Below are 14,349 nucleotides of genomic sequence, written 5' to 3' on the forward strand. Positions count from 1 at the left end.
GATTGTCGTATAGGGAAGAAATATTTAATCATTTTCGCACGCGTGCGATCAGACAGAGCAATTAACCCAAAAAAAAGAAAAGGAGAAGGAAGAAAAGAGAGAGAGAAAAAAGAAAATCATTCGTTTGTCATTGAATCGCGCGAATTCGCGTCTTCCCGCTCTTGAGACAGAGAGCGCAGACTTTCGGCGAACGGCGACGCGGCCAGATTTCGCTTAGCGGCCGGATTGCAATCGAAGAGAATGAAATGCTTGGAAGGTGGAAGTCGCGCCGCCACCACTTCATTCATCTCCTTTAGCTTCTAAAATCGAGGTGAGTAACATTGTTTTGTTTCTTAGTCGTCTTATTTTTACTTTAGCTGGGCTCTGTGAGAAGCAATAGAGCATTTTGCTTCGCGGTGTCAAGCTGCCTCGTTCTGCGGCAGCGTGGCTCGCGTTTTGGGGTGATAGATAGAGGGAATGGTGAGCGGAAACCTTAAATAGCTAGGCTAGAGAGAGGGGGAGGGAGAGGGGGAGTCATAGAACCTTTCGCTTTGGAGACGGTTGATTTTTCTTGAAAACGGGAAGAGGAGAGAGCGGGGGTGGCGCAGTCTACGTACGCCCGAAAAATGATCAACTATCACACAATTAATTCCAACTTACCGCCGACGAGAAAAATTTTACAACGAAGCCCTTCATAGAGGGAATGTAAATCTAGGCGGGAAAATCGGTTTCAGCTGCAGAGACGCGCGCTAACTAACTTGCCTTGTTGTAGAATCCGACGATGTCGCCGCGTTGCTCGTCGCTCTCCACTTGAACGGGTGGCACCGGCGCTGGGGAAGCAGTCGCTTCGTCTGAAGCAGCAGCATCGGCCGTTTTCAAGAGCCTTCGAGTACTTCTTCGCGTGCCACGTGACGGCGAATCCGATAACGAAGCCGGAGCCGGAGCCGGAGCTGGAGCCGGAGCCGGAGCCGCCGGTACAACCGTCGTTTTCTCTTTAGGTTTGATGAGAACGCTGCGGTAGATCTAAAGGTTTTAATTTAATGGGGTCCTCTTCCCTCCGCCCCGCCCCCTTCTCACGTGGCTCTTGGCTTGCGGCTGATGGCGATAGTGTTCCATGATTTTCTGAAAGTTGATGTCGTCTTTTCTGTGTACTTTTGCCATGACGTAGACGGCGCACATCATTAGCTGATCGAGATGACGATCGCGCATCAGGTGGGGTTGATGAACGAGGCTGTGCTCAAAGCAAGTCCAAATCCTCACCAGAAGAATATTCATGAAATTAATTAATTAATTAATCAAGGTCAGATCTTTTTGTCTTACTTTTGGTGAAAACTTTCGTTGAATTCCAATCTTTCGCACAGATTACTCAATCGAAGGTGAGCCAAATGATAGACCTTTCTATAGAAAAGGCCCATCGATCCCGTCTGCTTTGGTTTCTCAACAATAACGGTGGGAGTGGGAACGGCAACGATAACGGTGGGAACGGGAACGGGAACAGGAACGGGAACGGGAACAGGAACGGGAACAGGAACAGGAACGGGAACAGGAACGGGAACAGGAACAGGAACGGGAACAGGAACGGGAACGGGAGCCAGAGCCGGGGCACTCTCAACAAGAGACATGGGCCGATGAACAACTATAGGAGATGAAAAACGATCCTGAGCTGAAGCTGCCGCAACAGCTGGAATCGCAATAAACGACGTTGTCGTCGTTGGCAACGGTTGCGGTTGCAGCTGCAGGTGCGGTTGTGGCAGTGGCGCTGCCGCCGATGTGGGCGTGGCTGGGGGTGCGGGTGTTTTCACTACAGCTACGTCCTCGTAAGAGGGAGCCGTTTGAAAGGGCGACGCGTAGAGAGGAGATCCACTTTGCCAAGCAAGGCAATCGAGGATCTGCTCTTCGACCTTTAGTAGAAAAAAAAGGCGTGGTTCATTTTCTTTCATACTTTCTCTCACTCACCTGATTCAGATGTTTGACTAGACTTCTTGATAGACCCTTCTCTTCCTTGATAATCACTTCGATAACCTAAGTAGGGGGAAAAAATATAGTTGGAGGTAAGGTTTGGTGTTTCTGTGAGACTTTGTAGAAGTGATATGCTGGGATTTTGAGAATGTCGAGGATCCATGGAAAACAGCTGAAAAAAAAGAAGGAAGAGGTAAACCAGAATTCAAATTGCAATGATATATTTTTACCATTGCGAGTTGTATGAAAAGAGAACAATTTCAACGCAACAACCAAAAAGAGAAGTGTGAAATATGTCCTTTCCAAGCAGCATCGAAATCTAAATAGCCAATCAAAATAACGACACATAGATCAGAGGGGAAAAAATCACCGAAGAGTGAAAAGTCTCCTTGAGACGCACTTTCTCAGCATTCAATACCGACTGAAGCAACTAAGAGGAAACAAGGATCCAATCCAATCCACCCACTCATCTAATAAATATCAATAAACCTTGTAGTAGAGCACAGTGGCTAGTGTGACGCGATTCTGAGCAAAGTCAGCCAAATCACCGGCAGTCTAAAAATAGGGTATAATAAACGTAATGATGACGTAGTGCCCTTGTAGCAATTTCCTCACTTCACAATATCCCTCCATAACAGCCTTCCCTAATCCTTCAAGTCTCGTCTCTATAGCAACGGCACAGTCAGGCTCAAATGACCTAAAAAACGTTCTAGTATCCATATAATGTATTAGACGCAAAATTCACTGTAGCAATGAAGCGAGGCGTGCACTCGGTTTCCTATGGCAACCGCTCATCAGACTTTGAAGTTTTATGACGGATTGGGTTGCATTCGAAACCGGCGTTGCACTAAAAATTTATCATAAAAAATGTCTAAAACAGTGAGTGAAAATTTTTTTCTCACTGCGTGTCTTTTTCTGGTAAATAATTTCTTCCCGTGAGAGGAGTGGATGGAGAGAGAGCGGAAGCCTTCTCAAAATGTCTCGCCAAATTTCGAGACACTTTGGACCTGCGCGAATATTTTGAATCTCATTTTCAAAAACGTAAAATCCTGACCTTGCTTCGAATGGGGTGTTTCGGGCGGCGGACGATTTAGAAGGCGTCCCAATTTCTTGGTGAGATTTCTCACCGAGAAAAATGTGCTCATCGAATTCGCCTTTGGATAGAACGAAATTTTCGTATTCTTGACTAATCGATTTGTTGTTGTGAACGAAGTTGGGCATTTCGAAGAGATCAAACATGAAAGTTTTCTCATCTCCTCTGAAGACTTTGTTTGCGTGGAGATTCCTTAGATGAGGTCTCCAATAGTGTTCTCTCACGGCCTTTGCTTCTCTGGTTATTCCTAGTAGCACCACAACTAAGTCCATCCCCACAGCTAAGGAATACCTAATGATACTACCGTTGTATTGTTTGCATAGGAATTCGATTATGCAAGGTGGAGTGTCACTATCGAATTCTGCGTGTTGAAATGCTTGTGGGAGGGCTGAAAGAGAGCTATGATGGTCGTATCGATAAGATGCTTCCTTCTACCTTGGAATTTTGGGTTGAGTAGCTTTCTTCGATTGTTGATGAGAGCTCCAGCGAACAATGTGTCCATGCAGCACAAGAGGAGATGATGGGAATTCACGAGATCGCCGTTGACGGCGGGATAATTGCCTAGGTAACATCAATCAAGTAAGATTAAATAAAAATAATTAATTAAACCTTTGATATATATGTAGAGAGTCCAGCAGAAACGATATAGCTCAGCCGGAGAGCACATCTTTGCTCTGATAGATAGATAGATAGATAGATAGATAGATAGATAGATAGATAGAAAAAGGGAAATTTTTTTCAATTGGGGAGGGACTCTCACTTTGATTTTCTTCCGCGTCTCGCTTCAGTGGATGAAGCCCCGCCCCCTTCGATCGAAGTCCCCCCATCGTCGTCGCCGCCGCCGTAATTGAACATGTCGCGAAAGATTTTGTCGTACTTTTTAAAAACGCAGCTCGTCACTTCGAACTTTCGTTCGAGCGCTTCGATTCGCTCTCGCAACGATCGATCCGTATTCACCATGTCCATCCAGTTATTGATCTTATGAAAGAACTGGATCAAGCTAAAAGGGGGGAGGGGACCCCAAAAGGTGAAAAGACGCGTCTTCTCCGTTCTTCTTCTCGTACCTTAGGCCCGAACAGCGAAGAATTTGCGTCAACGAAACGCTATTTCCCTGACTTTCGCCGCCGCCGACTGTCGCTACTGTCGCGCTTCGACATGCAACGTACAAGGCGCACGCGAGCCAGTGCAATTTATCGCCCTGAGACACGACACGACACCACCCCGTGCTACTCGCGCACATCTCTCTCTCTCTCCTCTCACCTCTATCGTATAATTCTCGCATATGCTTTCGAATTCGCTCCACGCTGTCTTTTGAGTTTTTTCGTCCATGTTCAGGTTGCGACACATTTCTTCGTAGCGATCTTTGTCGCCCGTTGTCGCCATGATGTTGCTAGTTTGGGACCCGGTTGCCCGCGGGACCCTGAACGACTTTCTTTGCTCGAGGTTTCGTCTTTGGAAGACGCTTGCAAATTCCCGCTCTCGTCTGCTGCTATTCGATTGGGCGAAATATGCGTTGAAGATTTAGATCGCTGTGGCGCGAACGATCGGGTTGCTATGACCAAATTTGGTCATAGTGGTCTATGACGTCTTCTTGAAGTGCGCTAGCTGAACAGAATGTCGTCACGAGCGCTGAAAAAGTTGCATCGGTCCGATAGAAGCGAACCAAAAGACGAAGAAGAAGTAGACGCTCTTGAACCATTTAAAGCGCGAAGCAGTGCTTTCGCTTTGGTAAGGTTTATAGCCTTTTTTTCGTTTTATTTTGAGGTCACGTGTTGTTACACATTGTCAGTTGGATGAAGAGAGTCCCGTCGTCGCCGAAGCTGAAGACAGTCCTCCAGATGAATCGATCGATCAAGAGAAATCGGCGGAAGACGACGCGAAAAAGAGAAAGAAGAAAAAGAAGAAAAAGAAACAATCAAAATTAAAACCCGTTCAGGAGCACAATGACATTGATGCAATCTGTAGGGAAATCAATGCTCACCCCATTAGAAGAAATTTATCAGGTTTTTTTTCTGACGTCAATGCCGATTTTTTTGGCTAATGATTCAATTAGGAGATTCCGTAGAGAAATCGATTTCGGAAGGAGCCATGGATACAAGAACTCTATTATCAGTTGAGCACAGGTACAGTGTATCAAAAAAACGACTATCATAAATTATTAAATTTTATTTATTATTAGGAATCTGAATTACAATAATGAAATGAGAAGAATCTTTGGATCTAGTGTAGTAGACTCAACAAATAGGTAACAGTAGACATTTGTAGTCTTTGTGTGACGAGTTTCTATAGAAGGAGAGGAGGAGGACATCGCGGAGGTCATAGGGCATATTTCGTGTCTTCGTGGCTTGCAACACCGCGTGACACGTGGCCTCAAATGATGAAACTAGGTCGAGCAAAAAAAATAATAATTAGAATATTAATTAAATAATTAATGATGGACAGGATTGTCTATGGAGATGACGGAGAGAAGGGAAGGATGTCAGTACTTTCGTTTCGTTCACTCGTCCTCCTATCAAAAAGTTCAATTTGAATTTTTGGATGCAGTCGAATCTCTCGATCCGGAGAACATAGCCGTAAGAAACGATTACATATATATTATTACGTCATATGTTTTTCTTAGGCTGTTTTGAGAATGTATCCCTATCACATCGATTCTCTCCTTCAATTGAGCGAAATTTGTAAAATGACAGAGGATCGGCAAATGGCTGCTGAATTGACAGGCAAATTGTGTGCGTTGCTACACATGCGTCTATGTATATACTTTCCTCCTTAGAACGAGCTCTTTATTCATTTGAATGCAGCTTTCACACGCTCTTCAGTCTCACCTCTGGTTTGTGCAGACTAGATTATAGATACCCGGAAAACAGGTAGGATTTAATAATACATAAATAGCGGATTCTAATTAATTTTTTTCAGGTCGTTTTTCTTGGCTCTCTTTCGCCATGCTGTTAGCGTGGGGCAAAAGGGTAATTCAAATATTTTATATACACGTTTTTTTTGTTTTGTTTTTCTTAGGTTGTCATCGTACTGCTCTTGAATTTTGCAAACTTTTGCTGAGGTGAATCGCGGTGCTCTTTTTTTCTTCTTTTTCGCTTCATTTCTTGCCCTATCCTCCCCCTAATCTAAGTCTCGATCCCAATGACGATCCTTTGTGCGTTCTTCTGATGATTGATGTGTATGCGTTGCGCGCTCAAGACGAGAAATTTCTCCTGAGACTTGCCTCAGAATGGGAGGTGCAAAACAGACAAGAAAAAAAAAATATTTTCAATTAGTATTATTTTCTTGTCTATTAGCCCCATAGAAATCTTTCTCAATTGCCCAATTGGGCCTTTTCCGTTCCCCTTGCGATGTTTAATAACGAAGCGCAATGTGAAGAAGCAGACCGATTGCTTCAAAAGGCGTTGATTATGTTTCCATCGGTATTTTACACGCGAAAATTCGTATTGACGATATAACGTAAAAATTCAAGGTTCTCAAACTTTTGCTTGACAAGTGCGGGGTTGTGATTGATTCTGCTACAATGAAGCATTCGTATTTTGCTACCAGTTCAAGGTGAAACGCACAACTCAAAAATTAGATTTTTCTTATGAATTTAGTAGTGATTCCCCTGGATTGCATCAACTCGAGTCCCTTTTTGTCGCTCGAAATCATCTTGCCTGGAGAGTTCCCGAAGTTCTCGCTTGGCTCGAGCGAAACGCAAGAGTTGTTTGTGAACAGGTGGACGCTCAAATTCCTTTGGTAGAAGAATGCAGAAAATAGTAAAAACGCTCAACGAATTTTTCTGTGTTAGTGTACTACGTAATTCTTTATTTTTTTAGTCGGTCTTTGAGATACAAGGGCACTCCGAGAAACATTTATAGGCATATTATAATATCAGGTAGAGAGTGGAAGAGATTTTTATATGTAGGATTCTTTAATTTTTTTGTGTTTAAGATTTTTCAGATGCTACTGCTTTTCTTCCACCGGTACGTTGTTAATTAATTAATTAAGCAGGGGAGATTGACGGTTGATGTGTATTTTGTATAGGAAATCTCTCATAGTCCGGTGATGTCATTTGACCCCCTGCCTCCCAAAGATAGCATCGTTTCATACACGAGACCTGAGAGGTAAGTAACGCTGCTACCTACAGTTATTTTTCTGCTATTCGTTGATTCGTTTATAGGAGGCGGCAAAGTCCTCTTGCTATTGGAAATCCTTTTTCACTGTTTCTCAGTTCACTGATGCCATCTTTTGACCCGGAGGTTAGAAAAAGACTTTTTTTAGAGAAGTATGAATGAATGAATGAATGAATGAATGAATGAATGTGTTTAGGCTCGAAATGATGCCGCCGCCGCCACTCCAGGACCACTAGCAGGTTTTGCGCAATCAATGCGAGAACTACTAGCTGCTCTTGGAGGTCACCATGGAGACGAAGAAGGTCCCGACGTAAACAACATTGACTGAGCTCAAGAGAGGTTTTTTACAAAGCTGTTTGGGGGCGCGACACTCGCTTCTGTACAGACAATTGATATTTTTTCTTAGTAAGGAAACGAAAACGCAAAAGATCAAATACGACTAACTACTGTACTACTGTAAGAGAGAGAGAGAGAGAGAGAGAGAGAGGTAATACTACTAATCCCCAAATTAGCAACATTTTTTCTGGGGCGCCGATACAGGTGCTTCATCGCCGCGAAGCGTCGCACCGCCGCCGCTGTGACGAGCGGCGCCGCCGGACGAAGAAACTTCGGGTGCGAAATTCGCGACGAGTTTTTCGGCGAGACATCGAAAGAGTTCGACGACGTTATCGCCCATTTTAGCCGAGATTTCGGCACAATGACTGAATCCCTTTTCGCGCGCGAACGTGTCAGCTGTGCTTTTCGTGACGTCACGATCGTCGTCGAGATCGGTCTTATTACCGACGAGGAATTTGAGATGATCGCGCGCGAAGCGTTGCGCATCGGCTATCCAAGCCGAAAGCCCGTATAGACTACTCGATTCTGTGATGTCGTAGACGTAGACGCACGCTTTGGCCGAGTGGTAATAGTTGCCTGTTAGCGTGCGATACTTTTCGCTACCTGCCGTGTCCCACAAATCGATCTGCGAGAGAATTCGTTAGTTCGGTGGGCGTGGTCACCTGCCGTTTCTCTGTTTTTTTTTTAGAATCTTCTCTCGTTTGCTTACCTTTACGACTACTCCGTTTACTTCCTGCGTAAATTCGTACTTGTCGATGCCGATTGTGCTTTTTGCGTCGAAAAAACGATTGTCCTTTAGTCGTACGAACGTGCTCGTTTTTCCTACTCCTACTTCACCGACGAGAACAACTTTGAACACGTAAGATGGCTTCGATTGCAGCGCTTGCGCTGCGGCCATTTTCGAAGGCGTGGCCAGCTGTTGTACGACTCACGCACGTTAACCTATCTACATATCCCGTACAAGAATCGAAATGGACATCGATTCGTGGACGCAGGATCGTCTTCACGACGTCCTGGGCCTTTCGGACAAGTACACGGCTCAATTTCTAATTGGAATGAGTCGCAAAGCATCGTCGAGCGACGATCTATTGACGAATCTCGAATCTACGGGCGCCGTAACAATGACGAACGAAATGCGCGCTTTTGCCGTCGAGCTTTGGAACAAGGTTCCCCATCGCAAAACGTCGACGTCGCACGAAAATCCAAATCGTATGCGCGAAGCGCAGATTCTCGCCGAACGACGAAAGAATTTGAATTATAAAATTTTGTCGGATGACGATGATGACGTCGAATTGGGGCGGGGGCGGGGACGAGACGACGTTTTCGTCGAAAGAAGAGACGAGGGGCGTGGCAGGAGAAAAAATATTCGACAGAGAAAAACGACGTGGGATTCCGGAAGTGAAGCGGAAGACGATGACGTCGCCGGCGAGAAGAGAAAAGGACGAAAGAAGAAAACAACGACGGCGAAAGGAAGTGGAAGCGATTCGGACGATTGGGACGAAACGGAGAAAAATCGCAAAAAGGATTTGGAAGAGAGAGACGCCTTTGCCGAAAGAATGAAAATGAAAGATAAAGAAAAGACGAGACACATTGTCGAAAGATCAGACAGAAAGGTATATAATTAATTAATAGATTATTTTATTTATTATTGATTTTTTGAATTAGGCTATGGAGGAAGCGGCGAAACGACTGAAAATTGCTGCGGAGGATAAAAAGAAAATGGTTCCGGAACTGAGGGTCCAGTCGCGACGCGACTATTTGCAAAAGAGGAGAGTCGATAAATTGGATGAACTCAAGGATGATATTGAAGATGACGAGTATCTCTTTTCTGACGTCAGGTATTAATTATGTCGTTTGTATTATATGTATCGATTTTTCAAATGAAATTGTATGTAGAACGACGAAGAAGGAGAAGGAGGATTTGAAATATAAGAGAAAGGTTTTCAAACTGGCTAAGGACTATGAAAAGGCGAAAGATATTGAGAAAATCGATCGATATGAAATGCCAAAAGATCGCGTGGTACGTTGCTATGGACGCGAAAATTGCAACAAAACGTTTTGTGTGTAGCAACCGTCGAAATATGATGAAACGACAACTGAGGAGGTTAGTGAGTCGAATTCATTAATTATTTTAATTATTTTTTGCTACTATGTAGCATGGGCCAATGTATGAGCAAAAACGATGGGAAGAAGATCTGATACAGAAGTCAAGTATTCATACGGGAGCAAAGGATGCCAAAGAAAGGCACAAGGTAGCTACAGTGTCCACGTGTTTACTTGATAATCAATATATCGATTATAAGAGTGTGGATTACGAATTGCTTGTGGATGAAATTCCATTTGTGATGGCGGAACGAAAAGTGGGGGCAGGTCACCATGACGACGAAGCAGTAAGGAATCAAAATATTATTATTATTATTATTATGTTATTATGTATTTTTTTCAGAAAGCTCCTCCATCCGAAATTGAGCTAAAGAAGATGACAATTGAAGAGGTTCCAAGATTGAAATAAATAAATATATTATACCTATTGATTTTTTAGACTCGTCTCAGTTTGCCCATATTTAAATTCAAAGAGGAACTTGTAGCAGCCGTTCAAGAGCATCAAGTATTGATCGTAGAAGGGGAAACAGGATCCGGGAAAACGACTCAGATACCGCAGTATCTGCACGAAGCGGTTTGCATTGAAAAAATCAAAATCTCGTTTTTAATTAATTAATTAATATTATTTCTTTTTCAGGGTTATTGCAAGGATGGAAAGAAAATTGGCTGCACTCAGCCGAGACGCGTTGCCGCGATGAGTGTAGCCGCTCGTGTGGCAGAAGAGATGGGAGTCAAATTGGGAAATGAGGTACACGTGGTGCTTAATAAATAATAATAATTAAATTATTAATTTGTTTATTATTTCTCAGGTTGGATATTCCATTCGTTTTGAAGATTGCACTTCCGAAAGAACTCTACTAAAGGCATCTAATTTGAAATTTTAGAATTTGTGACGTCATAATTGTTTTTTTCTCTAGTACATGACTGATGGTATGCTCTTGAGAGAATTTCTCAGTGAACCCGATTTAGCCTCATATAGGTAAAGCAGTCAAAAAATATCTTTTATTTAATTAAAATTTAATTCTTTGTTGAGTGTGATGATGATTGATGAAGCTCATGAACGAACGCTTCACACTGACGTTCTCTTTGGTCTTGTCAAGGACATAGCGCGCTTTAGACCCGAGCTGAAGCTCATTGTTTCAAGCGCAACACTCGATACAGAAAAATTCTCCAAAGTAAGAAAATCTATAATCAATAAACCCACTAATTAATTCTTTTATTTGAGTTTTTTGACGACGCTCCCGTCTTTCGTATCCCTGGCCGACGATTTCCCGTTGATATCTACTACACCAAAGTAAGTTTCAGCTGCGAAATGATTAATATAAATGATTCTTTTGCTCTCAGGCTCCAGAGGCTGACTACTTGGATGCGTGCGTCGTTTCCGTGTTACAAATACACTTGACACAACCGGATGGTGACATTCTGGTAATAATAATAATTATTATTATTATTATATTATGTGTGGGCGTGTCTCTTTCTTTAGGTTTTTCTCACGGGACAGGAGGAAATCGAGGCTTGTTGCGAAAGTCTACAGGAAAAATCTCGCAAACTCGGTCGACGAATCAAAGAACTGGTCATACTTCCGGTTTATGCAAATCTTCCCTCGGACATGCAAACGAAAATATTTGAACCAACACCTCCGGGAGCAAGAAAAGTGACGTCATAATACTAATCTTTATTTATTATTTATTTATTATTTATCTTTAGGTTGTTATTGCTACTAATATAGCTGAGACCAGTTTGACTATAGACGGAATTATTTACGTCATTGATCCGGGGTTTTGCAAGCAAAAGAGCTACAATCCTCGCACGGGAATGGAGTCTCTAGTCGTGACGCCGTGTTCCAAGGCATCGGCCAATCAGCGCGCGGGACGAGCCGGAAGAGTCGCTCCCGGAAAATGTTTTCGTTTGTATACCGCGTGGGCGTATAAAAATGAATTGGAAAATTCCACGGTTCCGGAAGTAAAAAATTGGAATTTTTGATTTTCGAGCTCAAAATTCTTTTTTTTCTTTTTTTTAGATTCAGAGAACGAATCTTGGGAATGTCGTTCTGCTCTTGAAATCATTGGGTATTGATGATTTAATTCATTTTGATTTTCTCGATCCGCCGCCCGCCGAAACGCTGATTATGGCTCTTGAGCAGCTCTACGCTCTCGGCGCACTGAATCACATGGGAGAACTGACCAAAGTCAAAACATAGAGAAAATCATATTATGTAATAATAATGATTATTGATGTTTAGCTTGGGCGTCGTATGGCCGAATTTCCCGTCGATCCAATGCTGTCAAAAATGCTAATTGCATCCGAAAAGTCAGTGGAATAAATTTAATTTTGTTTTCTTATTGAATTATTTATTAATTAGGTATGAATGTTCTGATGAAATATTGACAATTACCGCTATGCTTTCAGTCAATAATGCCATCTTCTATAGACCAAAAGTACTAGTCGAAAATTAATTAATTAATAATTAATTAATTAATTTTTGCAGGACAAAATTGTTCACGCTGATAACGCGCGAAAGAATTTCTTTCGTCCCGGAGGCGATCATCTGAGTCTTTTGAACGTTTATAACGAAGTACGTGCGAAAGCGGAAGTAGTCAAGTCAATAGATATTAATATTTTTAGTGGGTTGAAACCGACTATTCGACTCAATGGTGTTTTGAGAATTTCATCCAGTTTCGCTCCATGAGAAGAGCACGTGACGTACGGGACCAATTGGAGGGATTAATGGATCGAGTTGAAATCGATATGACGTCGAATCTAATGGATTCCATAGCAATTCGAAAGGTTAAAAAGTAGAATTTTGAATTAGCGTGACTTTTTTGTATTATAGGCTATAACGGCGGGGTTCTTTTACCACACAGCGAAATTTTCCAAAGGGGGCCAGTATAAAACGGTGAAGCATCAGCAAGTAAGTTGCATGCATTGTATACATATATTCTATATAGAAGCTTTTATATGTAGACTGTTCAAATTCATCCGAATAGCAGTCTCTTTGAGGATCAACCCAGATGGTTGATTTATTACGAGTTGGTTTTTACTACCAAAGAATACATGCGACAGGTGAGGAGAGGAGAAAGAAGAATTCTGTGTGCACGTGTAGTACGGGGCCTTTGTTGTCTAGGTGATTGAAATTGAAAGTCCGTGGTTGCTCGAAGTGGCTCCTCACTATTACAAAGCGAAAGAATTGCAGGACAGTGCTAGTCAGAAAATGCCTAAGACCGTGGGGGTTAGTAAAGACCAAGCAAGATCCTTGTAACTTTTTTGATTGCACTGTGCTGCAAATGTGATCTAGCGCGCGCTAACGAACGAACAAACATGTTGAGCAGTCTGAAGGATCTCTTCGCCAAAGTGCAGCACGGCAGCCAAGCGTAAGCGTTCGTGCATTGAGAGAGCAAAGTATTGGCATCGAAGCGCCTGTCTCCGCGCAGCCAGACGCAAAAACTCGTCGAAAAAATCGGTCGAACAGGCGAAAAGCTGAAGAAAAGGTCGAAATTTGAAAGTAAAAACATCTATCGAATGTAAATCTATCTAGGATATCGTTTCACAACGAACCGGACGGGTATCGCTGTAGAAAGGAAGAAAAAAGAGCACGTTTACTCGATTTCTTCATTTTTTTAGTTCGATGACGGGGGCGGCGTCTTTAGATGTGAATACGGAAGCGGGCTCAAAGCTTCTTTACAAGTCAGCAAAAATCATCGAATTAATTAATTAAATTTATGGAATTTTTTAGATATCAACTCGAGTGGTCGACTCTTCGCGCCAATTCGAGCGAATGTGCGTCTCTAGCTCAGGTCGGAGTGTGACGTCATCATGACATCACTGTGACGTTCTTTTTACAGGAAGTAGATGCGGAAATTCATAAGCGTTCTATTGCTTGTCAATATTTGCATTCGTCTTGCATGGCTTTGCACGCGGAACTTGTTCGATTGCCCGACCTTTTGGCTTGTCTAGGCCAGGCCAAAGAAAAGCTAAGTAAGATCATAGGGGGAATAAATTAATCAATTAATCAATTAATTATTTAGTTTCGTTGCATACGAAATTGGAAGAGACGGAGAACATGTTGGATGATCTAGAGGATTTTTGTTGCGCAGTCGAAAGGAAACAGGCTCTGGATAGCAAAAAGGAGACTCTCGCGAAATACAGGGACATGAAACGGTGAGCGAATGGACGCTGCTACATTGTACGAAAGCTAAACGTTACATATTTAGACGACAACTCGAACGAGAAAAGGGTTGGGAATAATTTTCAAAAAAAGGTTTTCGATGTTTTTTGTGTAGCTGTTGCGTGGCAAGAGTATCAGCTGAGAGTGGAGGCGAAAGAGCGTCGAGAATTGGCCAAGTTGGCCGAAAAGCATCAGGCGTACGACGACGCGTTTCAAGCTCAAATGGAACATTATAAGTCTCATGGGAGAGTGGAAGGCAAGTCAAGAATCAATAAGATTATGACTGATTAATATAACGTAGATCCCATTGGGCGCGATCGATCTGAATCGCAACGAACCACTTCGTCATTGGACGAAGTCGTGTTTGATCGCAATGCAGATGAACTAGATCAATTTCTCGGGGTGAGTACATAAGAGGGAGGGGCCCCAGTAGTGACGTCACTCATAAACGTTCCTCTAGTCTCCTGAAAGTGAGAAATCGGAGCAAGAGGACACAGAGAGCGAGCCAGAGGAAGAGATTAAAAAAGGCGAAATCGATAATGACGATGATGCTATGGAAATCGATGACACAATAGAATGACGTGTGTAGTCTTGGATAC

At 42.8% G+C, this 14,349-nt stretch overlaps 5 protein-coding genes and 1 long non-coding RNA gene across 7 annotated transcripts; 4 read left to right on the top strand and 2 right to left on the bottom strand.

Moving 5' to 3' along the window:
- Positions 1-2: 2 nt before the first annotated feature.
- On the bottom strand, positions 3-4,574 carry LOC136184224 (retinoblastoma-like protein 1). The gene is made up of 22 exons (XM_065971085.1): positions 4,292-4,574; positions 4,096-4,229; positions 3,792-4,031; positions 3,641-3,705; positions 3,467-3,592; positions 3,336-3,419; positions 2,993-3,278; positions 2,841-2,945; positions 2,684-2,785; positions 2,554-2,635; positions 2,428-2,493; positions 2,309-2,368; positions 2,169-2,257; positions 2,056-2,110; positions 1,936-2,001; positions 1,300-1,880; positions 1,057-1,234; positions 742-1,002; positions 640-690; positions 523-588; positions 352-471; positions 3-299 (listed from the first exon to the last, which is right to left on the bottom strand). The coding sequence occupies exons 1-22, from the start codon at positions 4,412-4,414 to the stop codon at positions 117-119; spliced, it is 3,123 nt and encodes a 1,040-aa protein (XP_065827157.1). The 5' UTR covers positions 4,415-4,574; the 3' UTR covers positions 3-116.
- On the top strand, positions 230-1,977 carry LOC136184266 (uncharacterized). Its single transcript, XR_010669325.1, has 2 exons — positions 230-1,279; positions 1,341-1,977. It is a non-coding gene; the product is annotated as an uncharacterized lncRNA (long non-coding RNA).
- Positions 4,575-4,640: 66 nt separating the features above from the next.
- On the top strand, positions 4,641-7,606 carry LOC136184234 (ribosome quality control complex subunit TCF25-like). 2 transcript variants are annotated; one of them, XM_065971099.1, is made up of 20 exons: positions 4,641-4,759; positions 4,821-5,034; positions 5,085-5,154; positions 5,211-5,276; positions 5,321-5,418; positions 5,474-5,604; positions 5,652-5,751; positions 5,805-5,898; positions 5,948-5,997; positions 6,047-6,089; positions 6,159-6,264; positions 6,325-6,450; positions 6,501-6,583; positions 6,631-6,789; positions 6,850-6,908; positions 6,965-6,996; positions 7,058-7,137; positions 7,194-7,272; positions 7,343-7,485; positions 7,553-7,606. In XM_065971099.1, exons 1-19 carry the CDS (start codon positions 4,646-4,648, stop codon positions 7,472-7,474), a joined length of 1,836 nt encoding a protein of 611 aa, XP_065827171.1. In that variant the 5' UTR covers positions 4,641-4,645; the 3' UTR covers positions 7,475-7,485; positions 7,553-7,606. The 2 variants fall into 2 exon arrangements, with proteins under 2 accessions (XP_065827171.1, XP_065827170.1); XM_065971098.1 differs by having other exon boundaries at positions 7,343-7,606.
- Positions 7,522-8,414, bottom strand: LOC136184258 (uncharacterized). Its single transcript, XM_065971126.1, has 2 exons — positions 8,192-8,414; positions 7,522-8,107 (listed from the first exon to the last, which is right to left on the bottom strand). The coding sequence occupies exons 1-2, from the start codon at positions 8,378-8,380 to the stop codon at positions 7,655-7,657; spliced, it is 642 nt and encodes a 213-aa protein (XP_065827198.1). The 5' UTR covers positions 8,381-8,414; the 3' UTR covers positions 7,522-7,654.
- Positions 8,257-12,890, top strand: LOC136184223 (pre-mRNA-splicing factor ATP-dependent RNA helicase DHX16-like). Its single transcript, XM_065971084.1, has 24 exons — positions 8,257-9,095; positions 9,148-9,320; positions 9,379-9,502; positions 9,551-9,586; positions 9,639-9,734; positions 9,786-9,872; positions 9,929-9,976; positions 10,025-10,159; positions 10,223-10,333; positions 10,395-10,448; positions 10,503-10,564; positions 10,619-10,760; positions 10,811-10,879; positions 10,930-11,010; positions 11,069-11,239; positions 11,293-11,547; positions 11,606-11,773; positions 11,828-11,895; positions 11,948-12,023; positions 12,074-12,160; positions 12,211-12,372; positions 12,419-12,496; positions 12,550-12,648; positions 12,710-12,890. The coding sequence occupies exons 1-24, from the start codon at positions 8,454-8,456 to the stop codon at positions 12,842-12,844; spliced, it is 3,159 nt and encodes a 1,052-aa protein (XP_065827156.1). The 5' UTR covers positions 8,257-8,453; the 3' UTR covers positions 12,845-12,890.
- Positions 12,844-14,346, top strand: LOC136184256 (dysbindin-like). Its single transcript, XM_065971124.1, has 11 exons — positions 12,844-12,956; positions 13,017-13,073; positions 13,121-13,147; positions 13,207-13,269; positions 13,319-13,379; positions 13,428-13,560; positions 13,611-13,743; positions 13,797-13,819; positions 13,866-14,006; positions 14,052-14,152; positions 14,211-14,346. The coding sequence occupies exons 1-11, from the start codon at positions 12,904-12,906 to the stop codon at positions 14,328-14,330; spliced, it is 912 nt and encodes a 303-aa protein (XP_065827196.1). The 5' UTR covers positions 12,844-12,903; the 3' UTR covers positions 14,331-14,346.
- Positions 14,347-14,349: the final 3 nt, after the last annotated feature.

This window comes from Oscarella lobularis, chromosome 3 (assembly GCF_947507565.1).
Source record: "Oscarella lobularis chromosome 3, ooOscLobu1.1, whole genome shotgun sequence".
In the NCBI taxonomy this organism is placed as follows: domain Eukaryota; kingdom Metazoa; phylum Porifera; class Homoscleromorpha; order Homosclerophorida; family Oscarellidae; genus Oscarella; species Oscarella lobularis.

Coding starts and splice junctions, on each gene's coding strand:
- LOC136184224 (XM_065971085.1), bottom strand. CDS start 4,414: ATGGCGACAACGGGCGACAAAGATCGCTACGAAGAAATGTGTCGCAAC. Junction 2,786..2,840: donor TTACCAGAAAAAGACACGCA/GTGAGAAAAAAA, acceptor ATAAATTTTTAG/TGCAACGCCGGTTTCGAATG. Junction 2,636..2,683: donor CGCCTCGCTTCATTGCTACA/GTGAATTTTGCG, acceptor AACGTTTTTTAG/GTCATTTGAGCCTGACTGTG.
- LOC136184234 (XM_065971098.1), top strand. CDS start 4,646: ATGTCGTCACGAGCGCTGAAAAAGTTGCATCGGTCCGATAGAAGCGAA. Junction 4,760..4,820: donor GAAGCAGTGCTTTCGCTTTG/GTAAGGTTTATA, acceptor ACACATTGTCAG/TTGGATGAAGAGAGTCCCGT. Junction 6,997..7,057: donor CTACTGCTTTTCTTCCACCG/GTACGTTGTTAA, acceptor TATTTTGTATAG/GAAATCTCTCATAGTCCGGT.
- LOC136184258 (XM_065971126.1), bottom strand. CDS start 8,380: ATGGCCGCAGCGCAAGCGCTGCAATCGAAGCCATCTTACGTGTTCAAA. Junction 8,108..8,191: donor TAAACGGAGTAGTCGTAAAG/GTAAGCAAACGA, acceptor ATTCTCTCGCAG/ATCGATTTGTGGGACACGGC.
- LOC136184223 (XM_065971084.1), top strand. CDS start 8,454: ATGGACATCGATTCGTGGACGCAGGATCGTCTTCACGACGTCCTGGGC. Junction 9,503..9,550: donor AAATGCCAAAAGATCGCGTG/GTACGTTGCTAT, acceptor TTTTGTGTGTAG/CAACCGTCGAAATATGATGA. Junction 12,373..12,418: donor ATTCCATAGCAATTCGAAAG/GTTAAAAAGTAG, acceptor TTTGTATTATAG/GCTATAACGGCGGGGTTCTT.
- LOC136184256 (XM_065971124.1), top strand. CDS start 12,904: ATGTTGAGCAGTCTGAAGGATCTCTTCGCCAAAGTGCAGCACGGCAGC. Junction 13,561..13,610: donor CCAGGCCAAAGAAAAGCTAA/GTAAGATCATAG, acceptor TTAATTATTTAG/TTTCGTTGCATACGAAATTG. Junction 14,007..14,051: donor GTCTCATGGGAGAGTGGAAG/GCAAGTCAAGAA, acceptor AATATAACGTAG/ATCCCATTGGGCGCGATCGA.